General features: G+C 42.7%; 2 protein-coding genes across 3 annotated transcripts in view; both read right to left on the reverse strand.

Annotated features, from left to right (window-relative positions):
• The window catches only part of dennd4b (DENN domain containing 4B), a 33,842-nt gene extending 28,992 nt beyond the window's left edge, over positions 1-4,850 (reverse strand). The window contains exon 1 of the mRNA XM_039688798.2: positions 4,646-4,850. The gene's annotated coding sequence lies outside the window, so the exon portion shown is untranslated. The remainder of the gene's footprint in view (positions 1-4,645) is intronic.
• Positions 4,851-5,676: 826 nt separating this feature from the next.
• On the reverse strand, positions 5,677-22,325 carry LOC120491164 (CREB-regulated transcription coactivator 2). 2 transcript variants are annotated; one of them, XM_039688803.2, is made up of 14 exons: positions 22,052-22,325; positions 19,369-19,470; positions 19,161-19,277; positions 18,135-18,196; positions 17,547-17,618; positions 16,738-16,838; positions 16,556-16,635; positions 15,717-15,766; positions 13,826-14,040; positions 12,631-13,061; positions 10,939-11,223; positions 10,136-10,228; positions 9,830-9,974; positions 5,677-8,751 (listed from the first exon to the last, which is right to left on the reverse strand). In XM_039688803.2, the coding sequence occupies exons 1-14, from the start codon at positions 22,214-22,216 to the stop codon at positions 8,567-8,569; spliced, it is 2,103 nt and encodes a 700-aa protein (XP_039544737.2). In that variant the 5' UTR covers positions 22,217-22,325; the 3' UTR covers positions 5,677-8,566. The 2 variants fall into 2 exon arrangements, with proteins under 2 accessions (XP_039544737.2, XP_039544738.2); XM_039688804.2 differs by lacking the exon at positions 17,547-17,618.
• Between the last annotated feature and the right edge of the window lie 24 nt (positions 22,326-22,349).

Genomic DNA, 22,349 nt, shown 5'->3' on the forward strand with positions numbered 1-22,349 from the left:
CTTTTGGATATTTTGATACAAAATTCTTACATAATGTACCTTTAAATTGTGAATAGTTTAAATTGAAAATATAATAATTTACATAGTCAAAATAAAATAATATGTAAAAAATGACAAGAGCTTTTCATAATCATCAGAAGACAATTAAGCAATAAGGTACGAGAGGCTGTGCTGTATCGTGAGTAAGTGACGGCTCTGTTCGGCTCGACACGAGCGGAGTAACCCCTTCAGCCGTCACTTACTCACGATACAGCACTTGCCTTGAGTACTTTATTGCTTTTACAAAACGGTTACCACTAGGGTTGGGTATCGAGAATCGAGTATCGATTGGAACCGAGACTAACTTTTCGTTTTTCCCGGAATCGTTCAAAAGTTAAAATAGCAATTCCTAGTTTTGATTTTCACAGTCCGCCGAGCGGAAGAAGAAACCGCTGAACAACACCAACGAAGAAGCGTCTACCGGAAGTGTTGGCATAACCACGCGAGTCGAACATGAGTAGCTTACGTCGGCGATCCAAAGTGTGGCTTCACTTTTCTAAAAATAACGAAAATCTCGGCAAAATGCAAAATTTGTGACAAAAGGAGTATTTTTACAGAAGGAGTATTTCCTTCAGAAAGGCCGTTGGTTAGCAAGGTTAGCTAAACTTTTTTGACCCTGCCTCTTAAAAGAATCGGAATCGAGAATCGTTAGGAACCGGAATCGAAATCGGAATCAGAATCGTTCAAATTCAAACGATACCCAAACCTAATTACCACACAATAAAAATATTAAAGTAAAAAAGTTAGTGCAACTTTCATGAAGCAAAAATGACTAAAAGCCTTCTTTCCGCTAGAAAAAAATAGTCCCTGACTGTGAACAGCAACAACGCTCCAGTGAGTATGGGCTCTATGCACGGCGGTATTTCCGGTGAAGGATTAGGGATGCTCGATAACTTCCGCCGATCGTAGAGTCCAATGCAATACCGAGAATTTATACTCCATGGTTATACTAAAGAAACGTTAGTCACAAAAACAGATAAAACAGACACCCCTCGTTGTGTTTATGCTTCTTTTTAAAATCATATTAAATAAACATAACTATATATAAAATTACATCTAAACGTACGTTTCGTTTCAAAGACGGGAGGACGGTGAATTTTGAAGACTCTGCCATAATCCCGTTTTCCTCGGTTTTCCTCCGCTTTAATCTCCACAACCGGAAATGGACGAGCATCCTTGCGTCAAATGCGGAACTTATGCGTGCATATAGCCCATTAGCATGAAAGCTCAAATAAACACAACATAGGAACCGCAGTGTTGCGCAGTGATCAATAGAGCCATTGGGTGAAGCGGCCATAGTTGTGTATTATCATGAATACAGCACAGCTATTGACCAATCAGAATCCAGGATTGGAAACTAGCTGCTTTATATATGTTTACTACCATATAATACACACACAATGTTTTTTTCTCTCTAATAAAGTGGCTATTGTTGTCTGACGTCAGAGGCTGTGGGCTGAAGAGCATGAAGAGCTTCCTCAGTGTCTCGGACCGAGAGCCCTCTGGCTGTTCTCCAGTACCAATGTGTTTAATTCCTCTGAGCTGAGGTCAGGGGTCAGGGGTCAGAACAGAACTCATGTGTGGTACCAGAGTTCTGACCACAGTAACAACAGAGAAGAAAACACACCAGTGATGCCATGGTTCTGTGTGTGTGTGTGTGTGTGTGTGTGTGTGTGTGTGTGTGTGTGTGTGTGTGTGTGTGTGTGTGTGTGTGTGTGTGTGAGAGAGAGAGAGAGAGAGAGAGAGCTGTACCAGCTGAAACTGAGCAGACAGTCACAACTAATGACCAGATCCGACACACACTAGAGATTTACACACAACTGACTAAATGTTTCATGCCAGTTCTACATAACATGAACACACACACACACTCTCTCTCTCTCTCTCTCTCTCTCACACACACACACACACACACACACACACATAGTTTTGTATCCAGCCTCTCGCAGGGATTTCGGATGCCCCAACGCCTGTGAAGAGACGACTCAACGCCTGTGAAGAGACGACTCAACGCCTGTGAAGAGACGACTCAACGCCTGTGAAGAGACGACTCAACGCCTGTGAAGAGACGACTCAACGCCTGCGATATGTTATGGCGCCGTTTTATACATAAACAATATTTATATTTAATATTTATAAACAATACGAATGTAAGCCAGAGGAGAACTGGCCCCCGACTGAGCCTGGGTTCTCCCAAGGTTTTTTCTCCATCCAATCTGATGGAGTTTTGGTTCCTTGCCACTGTCGCCTTGCTCAATCTGTATTGTGAAAAGCGCTATATAAATAAATGTGACTTGACTTGACTTGACACACATTCACACACAATCTCTCTCTCTCTCTCTCTCTCTCTCTCTCTCTCTCTCTCTCTCTCTCTCTCTCTCTCTCTCACACACACACACACACACACACACACACACACACACACACACACACACACCTGTCCTGATCTCGTGAGGAATCTTCATCAATACATCATTATTATTGTGTTGTTGTTATTTTACGTCCGCAGTACAGTGATCTGCGCTGCTGTCACACACCCGCGTCAGGTCCGGTCGGGTTCGGGACTGTCACTCACACACACACACACACACACACACACACACACACACACACACACAGTGGCGTCATGCCCATTCAAAGTGAGGGGGCACGTGCCCCCTCAGATTTTTCCTCCCTGATAATTTTTTTTTTAATTCTTTTAAAATTTATTTTAATTTTTTCCCTGATTCCTTTATTCCTATTATGCTCCATAATTACCAGAGCCTATAACGACTCAAATATATTCTTTTTCTTGATGTGTGATAATAAATCGGTCAGCATTAGCCCGCCCGTTTTTCCTAATATGGTGTCTGTGTATCAAATCTACGCGCGTAGAGCTTTACGCTTTAGAATCTTTGCTGTGTATGTTCCGGCGGTACAAGCAGCTCGCACGTTGAACTGGCAATGTTTTACGAGTGGTAAGTTGGAAATGCAACAAATCGGCATTGAATTAGTTATCGGATGATATTAAAAGGTAGTGGGATTATTTATGGTTGACCTGGACATTTTAACTTGATCAAAAGTTATGGAATTGATATTAGCTGCGAATTCAGAGCATTAACAATGTTATGCAGTGTAACGTTATCAATAGCTAGCCTAGTCTAACCGTAAACTAGTTGGCTAACGTTACTGCCTGCCATACAAAACTCTTGCAACTTGCTCTCTCCCACCCTCGCACATAATATTAATCAAAATAAATCGACACGGTGGTAAAAGGTCGGAAGATGAAAGTTTAATGTGGAGCATTCTGTGTTTTTCCCCCTTATTTACCGCTGGGTGTGAATTGTGCTAAATAAGTTGCATTATCTTCTCTGAGAAGCGTTCTGGACATTCAGCTGACATAAACATGACATCCATGTCCTAACAGCTAGGATAATCACACAACGCGCATAACACGTCCAATTCGCGAACTAATGACTCCTTTGAACCGATTCATTTTAATGAATGGTTAAAACATCTTAAAACAACTCGGGAGACGTCTGAATCGGTGTATAACTAATCAGTAACACTTTACAATAATGTTCTATTTATTACTTGAATTACATAAAAAGTACAGTTTGCTTAGGCTACTCAAGCTTAAGATTAAAAAAAAAAAACTACATGACTACATTTTTCCACACAATGCTATCAAGAATCAAGAATCGTTAAAGAATCTGATTCTGATTCTAAAGAATCGGATCGATAAACAGAACGTCATTGGCATTATTATTGTTAAAATCTTATCAATTCCATCCATATGGTAAAACAGTAAAATTATAATCTAATGTTAAAGAACATACATGTTTTTTAATAGTTTTTTTTAGAGTTAAAAGATTAAAACATTTTGCTAACATGAGGTCTTTGTGTCACTGTCAGTCTTTTTACATCCGTGCAAAACTACGGTACGCAGATTAAGACCACTATTCATCAGCATGCACTGATTTATCCCATGGCATGTAGAAAAGAAAAAAAAAGGTGCGACAAAATCATATGCTCAAATAAACGGGGTAGTGTTAACCTTATTCAGCACTGAAATCTGTCAAACTTCTTTCAAAGTCCTTCATCACATATTGATATTAAAATAACTTAATTTCAGAGAACCACAAAGTCAGACCTTAGCCCCTTTATATACCTTTAATGTAAGATCGTTCTTAGGTCACATACCTATTTAAAATCATAACATAAAAACTGCAATGGTACTGTTTTTAAAAACATGTGTAGAAGACCTAAGTGTACAGTAAGTGTGTGTAAATATGCTTTAATGAAGTAGACTTCAAAAGCTTTTGAATTTGAGCTTACAGTTCTTTCATCAACCTGTCTTTTACATAAACTTACAAAAAAGATACTTTAACTTAGTCCTCAGATAGAGGAGGGTTGCTGCTAGCTCCGTTAAGGTATTTCTGTCCCTCCCAAACTGCATTGAAATGGTATGTTTAGCAGCCAGAATTTAAAAAATTTTCAGGGGGAGAAACCCCCTGACCCCCCCTAACACGATCAACTCATCAGGAAACAATTGCAACATCTCAGATTGTGCCCCCCCAGAATTTTGGCTTGCATGACGCCCCTGCACACACACACACACACTCACCTCAGCGACAGCAGTGCGGCTCTCATCTCATCCTGAAGCTTCGGCTCACAGCGACTGACTCTCTCAGCGGTCCCTCGGGCCGGTCGGTACCGGTTCGGATTCGGGTTCGAGTGTCACTGCGTGGATCGTCCGTCTCCGCGCTCCGCCATCTCGTACAGAAACCATAGACGACAGAAACACACACACACCGAGCAGCTGCAGAAGCGGCGCGCGCACTGACGACTAGCGGCGCGGAGACGCATTACAGCAACTCGTCACCGACCGGGGAAGCTTCTGATTGGTCCGAACTACTAGCGCTGTTTTGTTTTCCATTCACTGCGCGTGAACGCGCCGATGTCACGTGACCCCCATTGCTTTTCTCAGCGCTGCAATCGCAGTCGTTTTTAACAAATTAATTCGTATGTCAGCTACAGATAGACTTACATTACATCATACAATTTTACACACTAAAAATGGCCGCTGAACTCGACACTACTAACATACGAACAGCGCTGTTATAATATTCTGCTTGTGGGACACATTTCATATCCATAAATCCTGAGTGACAGCTACTAAATCAAACCTTTTCATTTTGTTATGACATTAAAAAAGAGGGTTATTCCTTACTTAGATTACAGAGAATACACTGACTTTTAAACATGATTAATTGTCATAAATTGCTGATAAATGTCCTGTTCATTTATATTAGTTGAACAAAAATGGATTATATTTTCAGTACTTGCACTTTGGAGGCTGAAATTAAACATGTACTTGTATATTTAAGTGAATTATGGAAGCTCGTTTACGACACAGAATAAAGCATAAAAAGGTAATTGACCATCTTTTTATAAAAAAAAATAATATTTTATAAATATCCGAGTACCAAGCCCGTTATGAGTTGTTTGATAATGAATAAACTATTTTAGTAAAGATGAGGAAAACGTGTTGTTATTATTGTGTGTGTGTCCCTCATCATGCTGATATTATCATGGATATTTTGGTGAAAGAATACATTATTTCCCCAAGGATGAAATGATGTCACGAGTCACACACACATTTTCATTTAGATTCTTTATTTTCTGTAAAATATGGTGAGGATACACAGTCTTAGAAATGTTCAGTGAGAAGCGCTTCTTATTTACAGCATCAGTTTCCCGGCTTATCAAAACAACAACAAGAAATTAAGAGCAACAGTTGCAAAAAATAAAAGTACAAGTAGAATGCAAATATTCTGTTTCTGTTCATAATCGCGCAGACAGAAGCCGGACCGAGGAGAGATCAGATCAGAGGGATGCTTTAAACAGACTCTTCTGCTTTATAAGATCAGGAATACAGTAAAAACACTGAAATATTATTATAATGTAAATCATCTGTTTTCTATATGAATATACAGTAAAGTGTAATTTATTCCTGTGATTTTCAGCATCATTACTCCAGTCTTCAGTGTCACATGATCCTTCAGAAATCACTCTAATATGAGGATCTGATGATCAAGACACACTTATGATTATTATTATCAGTGTTAGAAACTGTTATTTCTATTTATTTTTCAGAATTCTTTGATGAAGAGAGAGTTCAATAGAACAGCATTAATCTGAAATAGTCTTCAGTGTCTTTACTGTCATCCTTGATGAATAAAATTATTGATTTATTTTATTTCTTTCCCCACAAAAATAAAATAAGAATTCTTACTGACCCCAAACTCTAGAAGAGTAGAGTTTAACATCACAGAAGATCTATCCCAGATTAATGAACTTTATAATCATCAAAAAATCCTGAAATATAAATAACTGTGTTCAACACTGATAATAATCATAAGTGTTTCTTGATCATCAGATCCTCATATTAGAGTGATTTCTGAAGGGTCATGTGACTCTGAACATCTGATTTACATGATAATAATAATAATAATATCTCACTGTTTTTACTGCGTGTTTAATCAAATAAACTCAGCATTGGTGGACAGAAAAAAAACATAAAACATTAAAAACATAATACATCTGACCGATCCAAAACGTTTGCCTGGTAGTGTGTATCAGACCTGAGCTGTTCAACACACACACACACACACACACACACACACACACACACACACACACGTAGCACAGCTCACAGTGACTGTGTGTGACCAGCAGCGTCCTGCGCTGAGACACACCCGAACCGGCATCAGCAAACACACACACACACACTTACACAAAACACAACACAGCGGGAGAGAAGAAGAGCATCAGAACACACACACACACACACACACACACACACACACACACACACACACACACACGAGGAATTACAGCGGTAACACTTCAATAAGCTTCATCAGTGACAACACTTCCTCATCTAATAATCTGTGATAATATTAATTTCAAAATTCACTGATACGTTATCTTCATTATCGTTATCTTCGTTTGTGTGTGTGTGTGTGTGTGTGTGTGTGTGTGTGGACATCAGTTACTGCACTGTCAACTAACATCAACGAACATCAACCAATACTGTAAATTGAAGCCCAGATCACACACACTTCACCACTCAACACACTCTCCCTGAAACACAGCATCGAGACATCTGCTGAACACACACACACTTGTTTATCCATATACAAACACATTTATCAATATACTCGTTATCTTACCTAGAGCAACTTTATTTAAAAATAAATCTCATAGTACGCAGATTTAATTACAAAAAATACGTGTTCCTCTGGATATGGCCTTGCTTAAGAGAATCATCGTGCAAATACAGGCAGAACACACACACACACACGAGCAGTACACCTGAACACACACACACACACACACACACAGATTTGGTCTTTTCCTCTTCAGTTGTTCAGCACATGTGAGAGCGTGAGTGTGTTCATCGATCATCAAACAGGAGGAGAAAACCCCAGAACTGCTGACCGGAGTGTGTGTGTGTGTGTGTGTGTGTGTGTCAGTGACCGAAGATCATCAAGCACAAGGAGAAAAGCCCAGAACTGCTGACCAGAGAAACAACATCTGATATCATGTGTTCCAGGTGACGAGTGTGTGTGTGTTTGAGTGTGTGTGTGAGTGTGTGTGTTTGTGTGTGAGTGTGTGTGTTGGGTCAGGTTAGTGTAAGGGGACAGAACATACAGTTTGTACAGTAAAAAAACCATTACGTCTATGGAGTCTCCATAAAGACAGTAAACCTGACATGTGTGTGTGTGTGTGTGTGTGTGTGTGTGTGTGTGTGTGTGTGAGACAGTGGCTGTGTTCAGAAGGGAATACTGCATACTGATCTGTGCAAACAACTCAATATTAGTTTGCAAACATTACGCCAATAAAACAATAAAACATGAACATCTGATGTTTCATAATATACATAGAATATCTCAGTTCTCCAGTAGTCCCAATTTCTTATTTTTATTAGAAATATAATTTCTTAATTTTCAAACGCCAATCTGCAATTCCAAAAAAAAAATTCTGAACACATTTAAACAATATATTTTTTTAGAAAGATAAAAAACGTAATGTAATCTAATTACAAGCTCTTCATCTTTGGAATCTGATTCCATGTAATCTGTTACTCGCAGCACTGTCGAGCACAATGCATTGTGGGATACATCTGCAGTATGATAGTATGCTGTTCTGAACACGCCACTCCCCTCGTCCCTCATTGGTCAGTCCGTCAGATAGTCCCGCCCCCTGACTCATGATTGGCTGAGTGCTTCACTCTTCAGGAACTGATGAACTTCAGCGGTAAGTGCATGTGTGAATCCTGCATTGACCTGGTGTGGTCCAGTGCATGCTGGGACATTGAGCGGAGGCACGTGTAAACCTGCTGTGATTGGTCGACGGTGATGTCTGTAACAGGGTTTGATCGTCCGAGAAGTGCAGAGAGTTAAAGGGCAGAAGCTCACAGTTTTAAGCGCACGTGCACGAGTCAGGAAGCCGCCGGCCCGAGGCGTCACATGACCGCGGGTCACTTGAGGTGGTCGGATCTGAAGGAGTCCTCCACCGCCGGGTCGGCCAGCATCAGGTCCCCGTCCGTCAGCATGCCCAGACCCTCCAGCGCCAGCGGGTCGTCCGAGCAGAACGGGTCCATCTCGAAGCCCGGGACGCCCGACAGCGCGTGTGTGATCTCCTTCGACAGGCCTGACGGAGAATCTGCCCACACACACACACACACACACACACACACATCCGGATCATAGAGAGGTCATTAAGGGAGAGTCAGGGCATGTTTAAAGGATTAGTTCACTTTTGAAAAAACTTTTGCTGATAATTTACTCGCCCCCATGTCATCCAAGATGTCCATGTCTTTCTTTCTTCAGTCGAAAAGAAATTAAGGTTTTTGATGAAAACATTCCAGGATTTTTCTCCATATAATGGACTTCAATGGGAACCGGATGGTTCAAGGTCCAAAAGACAGTTAATAACAGTTTCAGATGCAGCTTCAAATGTCTTTAAACGACACCAGACGATGAATAAGGGTCTTATCATGCAAAACGATCCGTTATTTCAAAGTTTATTCCAAAAATGTAACTTTTCTAAGGACAAATGCTAGCCTTGCTCTATTCTGTGAGGCGCGTTTGTAACGTCACGTATTACGTAATTACGTTCAAAAGGTCACGGGCGACGTAGCCGGAAGTACAGAATCAAAATCGTCCGACATCGTTGTTTTTCCTTTTAATTCCTTTTTTGTAAACGGCGTTTGAGTTAGTTTGCACGTTCAACCTATGCGTTCAACTTGTAAACACTCTGACTCTGTACTTCCGGCTACGTCGCCCGTGACCTTTTGAACGTAATTACGTATTACGTGACGTTACAAACGCGCCTCACAGAATAGAGCAAGGCTAGCATTTGTCCTTAGAAAAGTTACATTTTTGGAATAAGTTTTGAAATAAAGCGATCGTTTCGCATGATAAGACCCTTATTCATCGTCTGGTGTCGTTTAAAGCCATTTGAAGCTGCATCTGAAACAGTCGTTTGGTTCCCATTGAAGTCCATTATATGGAGAAAATCCTGGAATATTTTCATCAAAAACCTTAATTTCTTTTCGACTGAAGAAAGAAAGACATGGACATCTTGGATGACATGGGGGTGAGGAAATTATCAGCAAAAGTTTTTTCAAAAGTGAACTAATCCTTTAATATAACTGTGTTCGTCTGACGGGAGAGTGTCACACACACACTAGTGAATCATGGGCCGATGTTGAGCGATCGCTGTGGGTTCAGTGACTCACCGGTCAGGAGGATGTTGGGCACCGTGTGCCGCCCGTCTGCGTACGCCTGACACTCTGAGGAGTCCAGCAGCTCCAGCGCCCCCTGCTGACCCGGAGCCTTCACTGACCCCGACCCCGAGCCCAGATCAGGATAGTCCAGACCCAACTACACACACACACACACACACACACACCAGACGGGGTTAGATCCAGGGAATGTGTGTGTGTGTGTGTGTGTGAGTGAGTGTGTGTGTGTGTGTGTGTGTGTGTGTGTGTGAGTGAGTGTGTGTGTGCGTGTGTGTGTGAGTGTGTGTGTGTGTGTGTCACCTGCTGGCTCAGACTCAGGTTCTGGTTCTGGCGGCTGGTTAACTGCAGGTCCAGGTACGGGTCATCCAGCAGAGAGTTCAGGAACATGGTGTCCTGAGTGACCGCACACACACACACACACACACACATTAGTGGAGTATCATCATGTCTAGGCCGGTGCTATTTCAGTTTTCACTTCATGTAAGCAGAACTGAAGAACGGCACCGGAGCAAACGGATCATCAGGCACTGAAGCAGGAAACAGAAGTTCTCTTTACGATGTGTAACGCGGTCCGAAACACATTAAAACATCACTGCATGTGCACATAAATCATTTATAATGACATCATGTTTTTTTCCCAGAGCGGCTGTATATATATATGAAGAGTTCAGATGCAAAAGCCTCTAAATGCCATTTGAAATGTTCTCCTAGAATGGTCATTTTTATCAAGCTTGTATATTAAAGTTCAGTGATTTCACTTAAATGACAATTAATAGGTAATCTTCATTGCCATTCAAGTGAACTTACTGAACTTAAATATACAAGTTTGATAAAAATGATCATTCTAGGAGAACATTTCAAATGGCACTTAGAGGCTTTTGCATCTGAACTCTTCATATATATATACATAAATGAACTAACTGAACAAGTTCTTCACAGCAGAAATGAAGCATCGCTGATCTTCCTGAAGCTGGACTGTGACGCTCTTCTCTTCTAGACACACTCTGTTGCATTATGGTCCGGTTGTCTCCGTGAAGCTGCTCTGACTGTAAATAGATCTGACTGCACTATAATAAGGAGTGACATCATATTGTGTGACTCACGTTGTACAGGTCCAGCTCGCTGATGCGGCTCTGCTCGTCCGCCGGACACACACTCCCCGCACTCGGGCTCTGGTTCTGATTGGGCCGCTGCAGCTGGAAGTTCTGCGTCTTGTGCAGGTTTTGCATGTTGTGTAGATGAAGCTGTGCGGTCTGTGATGACGGGCGGAGCGTGTGTGTGTGTGTGTGTGTCTGCGCAGGAACAAGACCTTTCTGAACCGACTGCCCGAAAGAATACTGAGACGACCTCTGATCCCCCAGCAGCTTACTGGTGTCCAGAGCCACTCCCTGACACACACACACACACACACACAGAGAGAGAGAGAGAGACAGAATATAATTTGTTTTATGTTATAACACTTTATTCTATTTTGATTTTATTATTATTATTATATGTTTTCCAAGCTTTGTGTGTTAGATTTCAGGGTCGGGTTAGTGTGTGTGTGTGTGTGTGTGTGTGTGTGTGTGTGTGTGTGTTGGACAGGTTTCGGGTCGGGTTAGTGTGTGTGTGTGTGTGTGTGTTGGACAGGTTTCGGGTCGGGTTAGTGTGTGTGTGTGTTGGACAGGTTTCGGGTCGGGTTAGTGTGTGTGTGTGTTGGACAGGTTTCAGGGTCGGGTTAGTGTGTGTGTGTGTGTGTTGGACAGGTTTCAGGGTCGGGTTAGTGTGTGTGTGTGTGTGTTGGACAGGTTTCGGGTCGGGTTAGTGTGTGTGTGTGTGTGTTGGACAGGTTTCAGGGTCGGGTTAGTGTGTGTGTGTGTGTTGGACAGGTTTCGGGTCGGGTTAGTGTGTGTGTGTGTGTTGGACAGGTTTCGGGTCGGGTTAGTGTGTGTGTGTGTGTGTGTGTTGGACAGGTTTCGGGTCGGGTTAGTGTGTGTGTGTGTGTTGGACAGGTTTCGGGTCGGGTTAGTGTGTGTGTGTGTTGGACAGGTTTCAGGGTCGGGTTAGTGTGTGTGTGTGTGTGTTGGACAGGTTTCGGGTCGGGTTAGTGTGTGTGTGTGTGTGTTGGACAGGTTTCAGGGTCGGGTTAGTGTGTGTGTGTGTGTTGGACAGGTTTCGGGTCGGGTTAGTGTGTGTGTGTGTGTTGGACAGGTTTCGGGATCGGGTTAGTGTGTGTGTGTGTGTGTGTGTGTTGGACAGGTTTCGGGATCGGGTTAGTGTGTGTGTGTGTGTTGGACAGGTTTCAGGGTCGGGTTAGTGTGTGTGTGTGTGTGTTGGACAGGTTTCGGGTCGGGTTAGTGTGTGTGTGTGTGTGTGTGTGTTGGACAGGTTTCGGGTCGGGTTAGTGTGTGTGTGTGTGTGTGTTGGACAGGTTTCAGGGTCGGGTTAGTGTGTGTGTGTGTGTTGGACAGGTTTCAGGGTCGGGTTAGTGTGTGTGTGTGTGTGTTGGACAGGTTTCGGGTCGGGTTAGTGTGTGTGTGTGTGTGTGTGTGTTGGACAGGTTTCGGGTCGGGTTAGTGTGTGTGTGTGTGTGTTGGACAGGTTTCAGGGTCGGGTTAGTGTGTGTGTGTGTGTTGGACAGGTTTCAGGGTCGGGTTAGTGTGTGTGTGTGTGTGTTGGACAGGTTTCGGGTCGGGTCAGGTTAGTGTGTGTGTGTGTGTGTTGGACAGGTTTCGGGTCGGGTTAGTGTGTGTGTGTGTGTGTTGGACAGGTTTCGGGTCGGGTTAGTGTGTGTGTGTGTGTGTGTGTGTGTGTACCTGTGTGATGGAGCCGAGCGAGGACGAGGTGGGCGAGAACTGTTTGGGGTGGTGTCGGCGTGTGTCCTGCGGCAGGGTCACGGGGGTCAGCTGCGCTCGCCTGCGGGGGGACGTGTTCATCTGCACCTGTCCAGGGCCGAGCGCAGCGAAGGAGCCCGAGAAGCTGGTGTTACTGGGGTTACTGGGGTTACTGGCTGCCGACTGGAGGGAGGAGCTACTGAGGGACGACTGCAACGACTGGCTGCTGAGCGATGACCTCAGAGAGGGGGAGGAGCTTAACGAGGACTGCAGGGAGGGGTTGCTCAGCGACGAGTGCAGGGAGGCGGAGCTCGGGAATGAGTGATTGCTGAGAGATGATTGGATGTTGGGGTTGCTAAGCGACGACTGGAGGGAGGTGCTACTCGACGTGCCCTGCAGAGACGGCAGCAGACCTGAAGACACACGAGGTTCATATTAACATCATGGCTCCACTCTAACCTTAGACATACGACTCTGACCCTCTGGTGCTCTTTGAAAACTGAAAACGTTTTTTTTACTCGATCGGAATGGTGCAAAACTTGGTAAAGGTAAAACTAGTCCCACTTGAGCTCCTCGCGGACAAAAAATGAATGAGAGTTTCCTCTAGTGGAAGCAGCCGAACACACACTCACTGAATGAGATCAGCTCACGTGCGGAACACACACTTTGGTTTATGGCTTTGATTTTCTTGCAGTTTCAGAGTAAAATGTGTTTTTGAAAATTTCATATAAAATTGCAAATAGTATTTTTGTGCATCTTAATAAACCGTTTATATATATTTTTTTTTTTCACTTCAGCAATAATCTGCGGTCGTGTTTGAGAAGAGATCAAACTTCAGTCTGTTTCTCTAAAGCGTTCAAGATTCACCAGTTTAAGCTGGAAATGAAATTTTCAGGTCTATGCTCAAAAAGTGAATGAATGAATTATAAATAAAAATATAATTTAGCACCATAAAATCCCCTAAAATTACAACATATGAAATAAAATAAAAACATAATCGAAATTTTGACCGTAAAATGAAGAGCTGTGATATAACACACAGTCGTCAACACTGAAGTGGATCAAAGCCTGTCATCAGTTACACATCAATTTTGAACGATCCCCGTTCTCGTTAAAGGACAACTCCCATCAACCCTTTTGATCCACTTCACTTGTTGAGCGTGTGGCGACGTCACACCTGAGGAGTGGAGGGAGCCGGCGATGCCCAGCTGGGTGAGGGTGCAGGTCAGGTTCCCGGTGCTGAGCGACGGGTATCCGGGCTCGTCCGGGTCCAGCGGCGTGGGGAGAGGAGACGGGAAGTGCAGGCTGGACAGATCTGGCAGCGAGCCGCCCGTGTTCAACACTGACGGGCCGTGAGCGGCGCCGCCCTGCTGGTCCGGAGAGGGAAACACACTGCACACACAAACACAGTGATGTCAGTTACTGACCTGAAACCAGCGCACAGAGAGAGACTGAAACCATAGACTGTAAATAAACATGGGCGTAGTGTGTGTGACAAATTTCTGAAGCCCAAAGTGGGCGGAGCCGGCCGTCGCCATCTTGGCCACGCATCACTCCCAGATAAACGAACATGTGCAGAGGCGGATTAGCTGAGGTGACGTGACGCTAACACTAGCAGACAAACGGCTAGTAGCGACCTGTCGCTCAAGTAGCCACGCCCTTAATTATGTAGAACTTTAAGACTTAATATAATTTAAACGGATAAGTTACACAAATATTCACCCCCTCACAGTCGTCATGAAGGGCAACATTAGCGATATAGACCAAAACCACTTTTAGCACCGGACTGTAAACATGTTTAATTCTGCTGTAAAGTTGGGCATTTTAACATGCGAGTCAATGGGAGTGAGTCTCTTCTGCAGCGCCTCTAGTGGCCAGAGGAGGAACTGCAGGTTAATCAGAGCGCGGGCGGCTGAACACTGATGGTCTTAAACCAGGAACCGTCCAAGATAACATCATCAACACAACATCCTGTTTCAACACAAAAACAGCTCGAACATTAACTATAGATTCAGGTCAATTTCATTCCACTATCAGACTGTTAGCAGCACAGGACACTTGATATAAATATAATTTGTGGATCGACTGTGAAGGATTTTATGAGTTATAGACTTTAATAACACTAACTGTCTGTGCTGTCGCTCAGATGCTGAATTAAAGAAATGCTAATGTGCTCTAACAGTAAGAGTTGCACAGTAAGACTAACACACACCGCAGTGGAAGAGGAGGATAAAACACTTTGGACAAGAAATATAACCTGCCGATAAACCACCTTAACCGAGTGTGTGATTTATAACTGCGGGACTGCGGAGTAAAGATGCAGTGAAACATCATCACTGTGGACCTTTACTGTTACAGGAGAACAGAATGAAGATTGTGATGTTTTTTTTTTTGTTTTTTTTGTTTAATTGTGTCTGTATATACATTGTCTTTTTGTATACTTCTAGTTTTATGACTGTTGTATTGCTGTAATTTTTAACTCTTTTTTTTCTAGTTAAGAGCCTAATAACATCTGGCAAAGGGACTACCAATGAAAACTAGCCTTTGGGCTAATTTGGGTACATTTACATTTAAGAATGTTTATTAATGTACACGGTCCCTTTTCTAAATAAATAAATAAAAAATAAAAAAATCTTGATCCGCACTGACACACAATCACAGCTTTATTCTACACAGCGGTGGCTTTGGCTCATTTGTTGAAGTGAACTGAGGTGTGTGTATATAAACGTGATATAATACAGTATATGAATGTGAAGAAACCCCAGTAAATGATCACTTCTGGTTTTCAGCTTTGGTGTTTGGCCCACGGCTCTCTGTTTCAGCCACTGACACTCATCCCAGCATCCCAGAGCACAGCTGAGGGTACACGAATAGGTGAGCTCTCTCTCTCCCTGTGTGTGTGTGTGTGTGTGTGTGTGTGAGACAGAGTGTGAGAATGTCTGTCACTCTCACAGACACTCTGACAGACACTCTCTCTCTCACACACACACACACACACACAGAGGAAGAGACGAGTGAATGACTGACCGGTGGTGTAAGGAGGCGTGTGATTGGCCGGTTGAACTCACGTGATTCCAGGCACCTCACAGGACCGTGGTCGTGAAGAGAGCAGCGGCAGCTGAAGAAAAAACGAGACATGAGTCAAACACACACACACACACATTTGTTTATCTCTAACACAGCCCAGCATCTTCAACATTTCTGCTGAGTTGCAAAAAGGCCTAAAATTGCCTAATCTGATGATGCAGAGTTCAAAAATATGCTCAAATCCTCATTTATCTCAGAAAACTTCACATAAACACAAGATCATAAACAAAATCTTTGATTTGATGCAAAAAAAGTATTTGAAAATAGGCAAACATACAAAGACTGAACTCAACGGCATTAGTGAGGAAAGAACCACAATCCCATGATGCAGTGCGAACGGCATAATCAAATGAAACCATAAAGCTAGTGATTTAAAAATCTATATAAAAACAATATATTTATGTTTATTGCAAAATATGCATATATGTATTCAAATATTTAGTGAATATATAGTGCTTCATGGGAGTGGGCGGAGCTAACGCGCTCTTCTGGCATGTTTAGCTCGTTTCGACTGATTGGTTGAATTTTCTGTAGAGCATCGTGGGTAATGTAGTTTTTCACCAGATAATTTTAAAACTAAGCTGAAATAATGTTGCAGATGGTCCAGAAGCAAAAGCAGCCTCGTCCTCACAGTACGGCTGACTTTAACGCTTCTGAGAACTTTAACTTTCACTTTATTGTTAAATATCCGTTTCCTTATGGAGAAAATGGGTTTGAACGAGGCGAAAACACACAGACTTAGCAGAACATCTGGGCCATGTTTACACTTTCTAAACCACTTTTTTACTGTCTTTGTGAAGACATTTGACCACACACACACCTTCCTGGAGTCCCAGGGTTTGAGCAGGCGTCCGTCATCCGGGCCGTTCTCCTCGATGGGAGGAACTGGATAGGAGAAAACTGCAGGAGGAGAACAGAACCTGTCAGAACCCACTCACTCACTCACACACACACACACACACACACGATGATGGTCACATGAGGAGTGTGGAAGCCACTGACCGGCCCGTCGGCCCTGCGCCGCGAGGGAGAGTCCGGCAGAGAAGGTGTCTGCAGCCGGCGGGTTCATCACACTCGTGTGGAGCGCAGAGTCCGAGTTCGTTCTGCAGACACACAAAACCAGACGGCCACATCAAAACAGGCTTTACTGCTCCCGTTCAAGATCTTTTATAACAAAATTAATTCCATATTTACAGTACATACAGAAAAAACCATACAATCTCAGATAATAATTGACCACAAGACTCAATACTCCTTCACCGTGGTCCAGATAACACATTATCACAATGATTCCAGTTCACATGGAAATGACTAAAAGTTCTGTATAATGCAGCCAGACACGTACGTTGGCGATGTCACTTCGTAAAGACAACACGCCTGCGCACATATTTACTCCAGGTTTCAGATTCACGTTTCTGAAGTTTACACGGAGATGACTGATGAGCTTTCAGTCAGATTGTGTTCGACTGCAGTACCAAACGCTTCCACTAGATGAAATTAGCATTTCATTTTTGAGTTTTTAACTGCAAGAAGTGTGATTATGTTTTCGGGACCATTTAACCTTTTCAAATCATGTCCAGGATTTTTTTGTGTTCACATTTCAAGTGCCAAAAACTTTACCAATTTTCATGCCATTCCAATAAATTAAAAAAAGAAGGAATTTCGCGGTCAAAAATGACCGAAGATCACCATTACATTTTTTGACTTCAAGGAAAGATTCTGAAAGTGTCAGAACTGGACTGGTTGAAGATTGCAGATGTTGAAGAACCGAAAGGCTCGTCTAGCGTGAGTGATCTGTAGAGAGTCGTCACCTGTTGAGCGCGCCGGTGGGCAGCTGGTGGAACATCTGGCTCTTGTCCGAGGGAAAGTTACTGTTCCAGTTCCTTCATGATTGACAAAAAACGCCTGTTACTTCCAGAACTGAGAGCAGAATAAAGAGACGAGCAGCTTGAGAAAGAACCAGAGAAGCGAAGGACGTGTGTGTGTGTTGAGCGAGAAGAGGTTAAACACAGACCGAACCATCTGACCAGCGCAAATACACTGTTAGTGTGTGTGTGTGCGTGTGTGTTAAAAGCATTCAGATGTTTCTGATCTATCATCACCGTTGTGTGTGCTGAAATCTCCTCCATCAGAACACAACAAACATCTCAGTGAGATGAAGAAGATTAAGATCAGAATCAACCAGAACAAGACGAGGAACAGCAGCAAAGACTAAAGAGGAGCATCTCCTGAGAGACACCAGCAGAGGAAGAGCAGATGAGAAGATGCAGATCTGTTACTCACACACACACTCACACACACTCACGGCACTGTCCACAAACAGGGTTCAAAGCCCGACTCATGAAATTTTACAGCAAAAGTCAGTGAGCCAGTGTGAGTGTAAACCAATGAGACGTTACCTTCTCCAGCTGGGGTCAGGGGGCGGAGTCAGATACACAGCGCTGCTGTGAGGGGTGTCCATCTGGGGTCAGAGGTCAAGGAGACAAACAGCACACACACATCTGTACCAGAGAATGTCTAATTGAAGAGAATCGGCACTGGCTGGTTACTTCCGGGTTGTGGACTGGCTGCAGTAACGCGTCTCTGTCCATGCGGGGGCGCTCGCGGTCCAGTGCAGAATGAATGGGAGTCAATGGGGTTTCACCCCTATAAATCCTCTTTTCTCAGGATGTAATTTTTTGTCAAGTAATTTGAAAGTTGCATTCAAAAGGGAGGGCTAAGAAAATACACTTGCATTTTTAAGTTCACTTATCTGTTCTAAAAATCCGTTCAAAACTGTGATGACGTCACACAATAGCAGAATGCTAGCGTGATCCGGCCAACAACAGCCTAACCTGTAAGACATCAAAAGGACATAAGCACTCGTTCATTCGACTTTTGGCCTATAATCTATATTGAACTTGCGGAATCAACAATAAAATCTATGTTGATTTAACGACAAGCAGGTGAAAGAGACACATTTAGCCGTTTAGCCCCATAGACTCCCATTCATTCTGCTCTCGCTCATGATCACCCCCAGTGGAATTCTAATGGAACTGCAACCAAGATGATACACAACGGGGCTAATAGGAAGTGCCGTTAGACGGGCTCTGTCTGTACTTACTGGCATATTACTCATCAAAAGAGATCAAGGAAAACCTGATTCATCATTAGTTGATTATTAATTAGTGGTGCCACGGATCTCAAGACTCACGGTTCGGATCATTTACGCTTTTTGAGCCACGGATCGGATAATTATTCGGATCAGCAAAGAAATATATATAGGGGGTCCACGCACGAGTCCCGACCAGATAAAACACGTCCAAACTATAAATTTTCACTCTATGATGGGTAAATTTAGCAGTTAATCCGCGAATCGTACGGGTCAGGATCAGCTGCGACCCGCTTCACTCCTGCTGTCATGCACCTCCCCTGCTGAAGGATACGTGTCTCCTGTAGGGTCTGCTGGGAGAGACGAAGTGCCGGTCCCTGTGCACTCGCTCCACCAGACCATGATGCCGAGTGGAGCGACTGGAGTCCAGCGGAGAGTGGAACGAGCCCTCCTGAGACACACACACACACACACAGGGGCGTCAGATCCGTGAGGAGCTGCCGATGGCACAGGCACACACACACACACACACACACACACACCTGCAGTTCTGAGGTGCTCCTGCCGATCTGGTTGACGTTTGGCAGAGATCCGCCGTAATACGGGCCCTGAGATCTGGCCAGCCGGACCTTCTGTGCCTGGACCTGCACACAAGCACCAGACCAGCGTTTGACCCAATATCCCACAATGCAATGTGCTCCATTTGACCTTCCATTTACAGTGTGGAAAATGGACAGGAAGTCTTATTACCTGACATTTACTTGAAATATAATTTGACATCAACTAAACTTACAAAAAAAATTGGGGTTTCCCAAACTGGGGTTCGTGATTTGATGAAAACAGTCAATTTAATCATATCACAATGTCAAATCAAAATGAAAAAAAACCCCGAAAATTCATTAACTAATGAATCATTTTAAAATAAAAATCATCAAAAATATGTTACTAAAAATTAAATCATAAAAAAAATGTTTTAAATTAAAAACGAACAAAGATTTTTGGAAAAAAATAATTAATTCAATTGCTAAATGTCAAATTAAAATAAACTTTTTAAAAAAAGAATCATAATAAAAATCTGGAAAGAAATAAAATGAAATATTTAATGTGTTGTCATGTGACAATTTACAACTGTAAACATGAATGTGTTGTTAAATTATTGGAATAAATCTCAGGTGGTTCTTGAAAAAATGATTTTAGGTTAAATGGGTTGGGCTGACAAAACCAGTTTGGGAATCGCTGGGATACTGGGTCAACAATGCGCGGCATTTCCTGTCCGGCTTAAATAAGGGCTTGCGTCTGTTTAACCCTGGGTTAAATATTCAGTGTCAAGCTGAAGATACACCATCAAACATGTTTACACACACATGAGCAAAAGAGCATGTTTCAGGGTTAGAGGTCAACCTAATCACATTAACCACAGTTTCCCCATCCAGAGAGAAGTGTGTTGGACACACACCGCACACACACACACACACACTCTGAGATTTCCCAGCTGCTCTGAACAGACATAATTAAAGAAATGTTAAACTTTGATTAGTCACTCTGTTCTCTGAACCTCTCACCGTCGGTCGGGCACATCCGCCACGTTTGTAGTTTTTTGTAAACATTTTACTCGCCTTTGTAGTTCCTCGTCCACAGCGCAGTGGATTGTGGGTAATATCAGCTGTTATAGTGACCACCGATCCACACTTTGAGAAATTGAGACATTGAGACGAAGGGCAGGACTTGCTATAGGAGATCTGAGCGTGACCTGTGACCTTTAACCCTCGCAAACACACGTCAAGAGCATCATTGTGCCTGAGAGACGGACACCGACGAATGACAGAATCAGACGATCATCTCTAATCAATCGAATCAAAACACTTACTATTGATTACTTTACAATCATGACCTGTGCTCTAACCCTTGACCAGGTCATTAAATGACCTTTGCACTTTGACCTCACCGGTGGAAATCGATCATCTGAATAAATAACAAATAAATTAAGCGTTTTATTTTGATTTAACATATTCATGGTCTGAGGTCTGGTAAGTGTTTTGTGTTGATAGTTTTTCATTTTAAATTATCTCTTTTAATGTAACATTTTATGATGCAATTTTTTTTTAGTAATTGTTTATTAAAATTTCTTACTAAATGTGTAAGAATTCATCATAAAACACAAGATTAAAATATATTAACATTTAGAATAAAATAAGATAAAAACAACAAAATAAATCTAAATAATCACTTACTGAAACTTAAATTATAAATATTTTGAATTAAAATAAAAAACACTTACTTAAACATTTTTTATTAGATTAATTTGAAAATAAAACAAAAATAATACACTTACTAAAAATGACATTATAAAATGCTAATTTAAATTAACCATTTTATACAAAAAATAAAATAAAAATTAAAACATTTCATCATTTAGCAAACACCTTTGTCCAAAGTCACAAGTTACTAAAACTTAAACATTTTAAAATATAAAATAAAAAACAAATCAAAATAATACACTAACTAAAAACTAATATTTTATTTGATAGCCTGAATATTATTATTCCAATGATGGACCTCCAGTGATGAGGTGAAAGTGCAAAGGTCAGGGTGACCAGCCCAGATCAGGGTTAGTTATCAGTGACATCTCTCTCTCTCTCTTTCTCTCTCTCTCTCTCTCTCTCTCTCTCTCTCTCTCACACACACACACACTACTATATACCATGGTACATGGGCAAAAATACCATCACACATTCTGGCAGTGAACCTAGATAAAGTGAATTAGACATCAGACTGTACAGCTGATTTCATATGTGAAGTTTAGACGAATACACTGATTGATGTGTGTGTGTGTGTGTGTGTGTGTGTGTGTGTGTGTGTGTGTGTGTGTGTGTGTGTGTGTGTGTGTGTCATGCTAATCTGCTGCTAACCGCTTCCTGTCTGGCAGACTATTCAAACTCACACACGCATTTATCGTTCTTTTAATGTCGTTTACTATCACAGTGGCTCTTCTAACATCTACCATATAATTAAAGTCTATTTGACGTCTTTCCTTTATTCCATTTTCATGATAACAGCGTTATTGTCGTTAGCTTCCGTTAGCTAGCGCGCTACTACCTGCTCGCGCGCGCTCCTGCCAGCCACCGAGCGCGCTCACGAGACGAGAGTAAAACACGGATTTGACGCTTTTCAGCGGGAACGTCGGAACCGCGATCCGGTTCCCGTGAGTGTGTGTGTGTGTGTTACCCGGGTGGAGGTGATGTCCATCATGACCTGCTGGAACGCCGCGGTCTCCTCAGCCTGTCTCTGCGTGTGGAGCGCGATCTTCTCGCTGAACTTTCGCGGGTTTGAGGGACCAGAACCGCCGTGATTCGGTCCCGGTGCCGGTCCGCATGATCCCGCGGAGGACATGATGATGATCGAACCCCGAACTCACATACAGAACCGAAGAACCGACATACTTACTGACAGAGAGAGACAGACGAGCCCTCTAGGGGCACGAACGAGACTTACACACACACACACACACACACACACTGACTGT

This window comes from Pimephales promelas, chromosome 12 (assembly GCF_988280905.1).
Source record: "Pimephales promelas chromosome 12, fPimPro1.hap1.1, whole genome shotgun sequence".
NCBI lineage: Eukaryota > Metazoa > Chordata > Actinopteri > Cypriniformes > Leuciscidae > Pimephales > Pimephales promelas.